The sequence below is a fragment of the Teleopsis dalmanni genome, chromosome 1 (genome assembly GCF_002237135.1).
Source record: "Teleopsis dalmanni isolate 2A chromosome 1, ASM223713v2, whole genome shotgun sequence".
In the NCBI taxonomy this organism is placed as follows: domain Eukaryota; kingdom Metazoa; phylum Arthropoda; class Insecta; order Diptera; family Diopsidae; genus Teleopsis; species Teleopsis dalmanni.
The window spans coordinates 20,700,398-20,704,600 of record NC_051846.1 but is presented as its reverse complement, the minus strand read 5'-3'; the positions used below and the strand labels follow the sequence as shown (position 1 = coordinate 20,704,600).

At 31.4% G+C, this 4,203-nt stretch overlaps 1 protein-coding gene across 1 annotated transcript; it reads right to left on the bottom strand.

Annotated features, from left to right (window-relative positions):
• Positions 1-361: 361 nt before the first annotated feature.
• On the bottom strand, positions 362-1,281 carry LOC119677940 (putative uncharacterized protein DDB_G0286901). The gene is made up of 2 exons (XM_038089529.1): positions 1,256-1,281; positions 362-1,175 (listed from the first exon to the last, which is right to left on the bottom strand). The coding sequence occupies exons 1-2, from the start codon at positions 1,279-1,281 to the stop codon at positions 362-364; spliced, it is 840 nt and encodes a 279-aa protein (XP_037945457.1).
• Between the last annotated feature and the right edge of the window lie 2,922 nt (positions 1,282-4,203).

Below are 4,203 nucleotides of genomic sequence, written 5' to 3'. Positions count from 1 at the left end.
TCATTAAAGTTTAAAAATTTTTTTTTCAATTCAAATAAGTTATTAACTGAAAATTATGGCTTTAAAATATTTAATATATAAAATGCAAAGAATCTATTTATACGCTTTTTACAGTTTTATAATAATCAAGTCATGTAACAATATATTAAGAATTGTTAATAATTAAATAAAATAAAATAATTATTATTTAAATATTTAGTTAAATATTAATTTTTATTAATTATATTGTAATTAAATTTATAGACAACTTTTAAACAACAAGAGATTACAATATTCAATATTATATATAGATAGATAGTTCGATAAATAGATAGTCGTATATATGTAGATAGTTAATGTAATAGTATAAAAAAGATCATACCTACTCACCGTATTTCTGCCAAAACGTTTGGTCTTTCAGCTGATCGTAATGATGGTCTGTAATTAAATTGTAATCAATTCTGGCGGTTGTGGTCGATGTACTTAATGGTGTTTCCGTAGTGCCATTTTCAAATGCCACTCTACGCTCTATTGTTACCGATGACGCGCCTATTGACGTTAATAAAGTCGACGAAGACAATTTTGACGACGATGATAGCAATGTTGGTGCCAGTGTCGGTACTGGTGCTGGTGCTGGTGCTGGTGCTACTTGTGCACTTGGTACTGAGGCTGAAGCTGATGTTGGTGCTGTTGTTGGTGCTGATGTTGGTGCTGATGCTGATGCTGATGATGATGATAGCAATTGTGCAGCTGTTTTAATTGTTGTTAGTGTTTGTGTTGCTTTCAACAATGTTTCTTGGGAATTCTGTTGCGGTTGTTGGTGTTGCTGATTTATGCGATTTGGCTTTTGCCAGACATTTGCCGCCAAAGGCGCATAAGATACACTCGATTTTATATTCAAATGATTTCGAGACTGAAATTCTGATTGCAATTGTATTTGCAATTTTGAATTTGTAATTTTATTTTTAACATTTTTATATGCAACAGTCTTTTGACTGCTGCGATTGCGGTTGAGATTGTGAATGCGATTTTTATTGCGATTGCGATTGCGATTGGGATTGGAATTGGGATTGTTGCTGCTGCTATTCTGGCTGTTGTTATATATATTAATACGTTCACTTTGCCGTACATTTCGTATATTTCTACCTAAATTAAATTTACTAGAATTATTTCTAGCATTATTTACATTATTTACACTGAAAAGATTTTCACAAATTTTACTTGTAACATTTTTCTCAAATGATTTCTTTATATTTTCATACAATTTTTTATTTACACTGTAACTAACTTTTGTATTATCATTAAATAATATTTTATTATTGCTTGAATTATTATTTTTATTATTATTTTTATTATTATTTTTATTATTATTATTATTATTATTGTTTTTACTATTGCAGCCTGTAACGCCGTTTTCTACGTTTCCAATTGATTTTATTTTTGTGTGGTTTTCTGGAGGAATTCCTAAAATTTTGTACCATGTCAAATATTTACAATTTTTTATGTTTGCAATATTTTTTTGCCATGAATTTATTGGCAGCTTTATTGTTGTTGGTGCAACAATAATTGTAGGTGGCGCTTTTGTCGTACGATTATTTTTTAAATGTACATTTAAAAATGGCGTAATTGTATTAGTTAATTTTATTACGGTTGTTGTTGCTGTTTTTGTTGTATGGGTAATTAATATTTTATTATTGTTAATGTTATTGTTAATGTGAAACGATTCGTTATTATTAGTGCACAAAATTGGCACCGCGAGGGCTTGAGCCGACCACAAAATTGTTGTTGCCAGAAGCGGTATAATAAACGCTACTAGTGAATAGACCCCCGCGGCGCCTTTGGCTGCATACGTGGGGGCCACAGCGTCTTAATTACGGATATTGACGTAAAGTGCTGCAGCGTAGCACACAAAAGTGCCAATTTAAATAATAATATTTTTTATTATTATTGTTTTCCATATAGAATTATATTTCAATTATTTTATTTTCTCACAAAGCCAAAGAATACGCAGGGTGCAACTGTGATTATTTATCGTTCAGGAAGACCATGATTTGAGCCAATGCGTTGGCGTTTTAATAATTTGCTCTTCTCAATTCTATGCGAATCTTTACCCAGAAATTGAATTGAATGCATAATTTTATGTAGATATTTATAATCGATTTAAGTCTAAAATTAAAGAAAAAAGATGGCTCATAAAATAAATTTTAATAATTCAAATACTTGTATTAAAATAATAAACACAAATTCAGTAATGTGATATCTGCCAAAAATTATAAAAAGAAATACACTTATAAAATAAATAATAATAATTAAAATAATTATATTAAAATAATATATATTTTAAGTATTGTCTAATTTACGAAAATGGGGTGGCAGAGAATAAGAGCACTACTGGTGGTATCGACTATAAGAATCGACTACTGGTAGAAATGTGCGACACTCGGACGCTGAACTGATAGCTGGCGGCTGTACTCGAATCCACATTAGTAATGAACAACAACGATGACAGCCTATAGATCGGACAAATAATAACATATAATTGCCAATAGCTGCTACTATGAGCTCAGTATGCAATTTAGAGTTATATATGCCAAGCTGGTTGCTGACGACTACAGTTCGAATCTGTCGAGGATTTCATTTATCTTAGCATAGTAGCAGTAACCAACTGTAACAGCCTGGAGATCAGGCAAAGAATCACCATTACCATTTGAGCTTATAATAGCTATTATGCTATTATAAGCTCAGTAGGCAATTGAGATATAGAGTTCTCTATCATTATAGACAACAAAAAATGTTGTCTATATGTCACTCATAATAACTGTATTTCTGTACGGCGCAAAAACATAGGTGAACTTAACATTAGCTCCATCATTATCATTTGCTTTATGAAATTCATTTATAATTTATGAATGATTAAACCATCCTCTACACATATTTACTAATTTCCTTGTACAAACAACTCCAGCAATTTTAATGCCATTGATGGTATGTACCGAAACAATTAGAACATTGGCAATCCTGTAATATAGAATGATGAAATAGCAATTGAATTTTTAAGAGAAAAGCTCTAGTTCTTCGCCGAGACCTTCTCCTAAGCCTAGACATAAACCCACAGACTGTACGAGCTTTATCACGGCATTGATGTAGTTCAAGCTTCGCTGGCTTGGTCATGTTGAAAAATACATGAAGAATTTTTTTAAAAAATACAGAGAAATTTGATGGTAACATAAAATTATTCTTTTTGTAGTTCTGAGTTGGCAACACTGTGCCTGTAATATATATATCAAAGACTGTAAGATCTTAAGGTATAGGGCAAGGCAAGGTCTTAAGGTGTGATTGGTCGTGTTTTCTCAAAATGAGTAAGATATGATTCTTTGATTCTGATTACTATAGCCACATTATTACTAAATTTTTTTGATATATGGTTTAAGATATGGATGATATGGATATGGATGTTTTGATTTTGTTGTGTAAAAATTTTTCGGAAATAAAACCAACGAAAACCGATTTCTCAACACTGGACTTTTTTGTAGTACTACGGAATAAATTACCTAAACCAACTTGGATATATAAACCTTTATAGCAAATCTCATGATCGACCTGTACCAAACTGAAAAAGAAACGTACCACTCAGCTGTTTTAACTAAGGCGTAACCTGCTCAGGACTACTGTATTGATTATAATGACTTTCGTCGGGACTGTGTCCACTTTATGTGTCACAGTAGCCAATCATTGACTAAAAGAAGAAATCTTTGAAGCTCCTTTTTTTACCGACCTGATAAATTGGTCATCCTGCATATTTAGCGACTTATCAGGTTGGTTCAGTTTTTCTTGAATAACGTAGTCGTGCCTTACAGCATTGTTCCTATGCCAAGCTTCTAGTCTGCGTTTTAACAATGCGAATCGGTGTTGTCACAACGGGCCATTATTTTAGTTTAAGTTAGTTATTGGGACAAAGACATTACTCCAACCTAACCAAATGCAAAAGATGATGTTCATGCATTTATGTGGATAATCCTGAGATCAACAACTCTTCCAAAAATAAAATTTAGATTAAAGTTATTGTCACAAGTATATTATGTTTAAGTTTATCTTTAAAACCATAAAATGTACAACTTTGTATAACTGCAAGTGTCATTTAATCTCACTTAATTAATTAAATAAACTAATCCGTCTAAAGCATTAAGACACCTAATCTTCACTTATAAGTATATACGATAACAT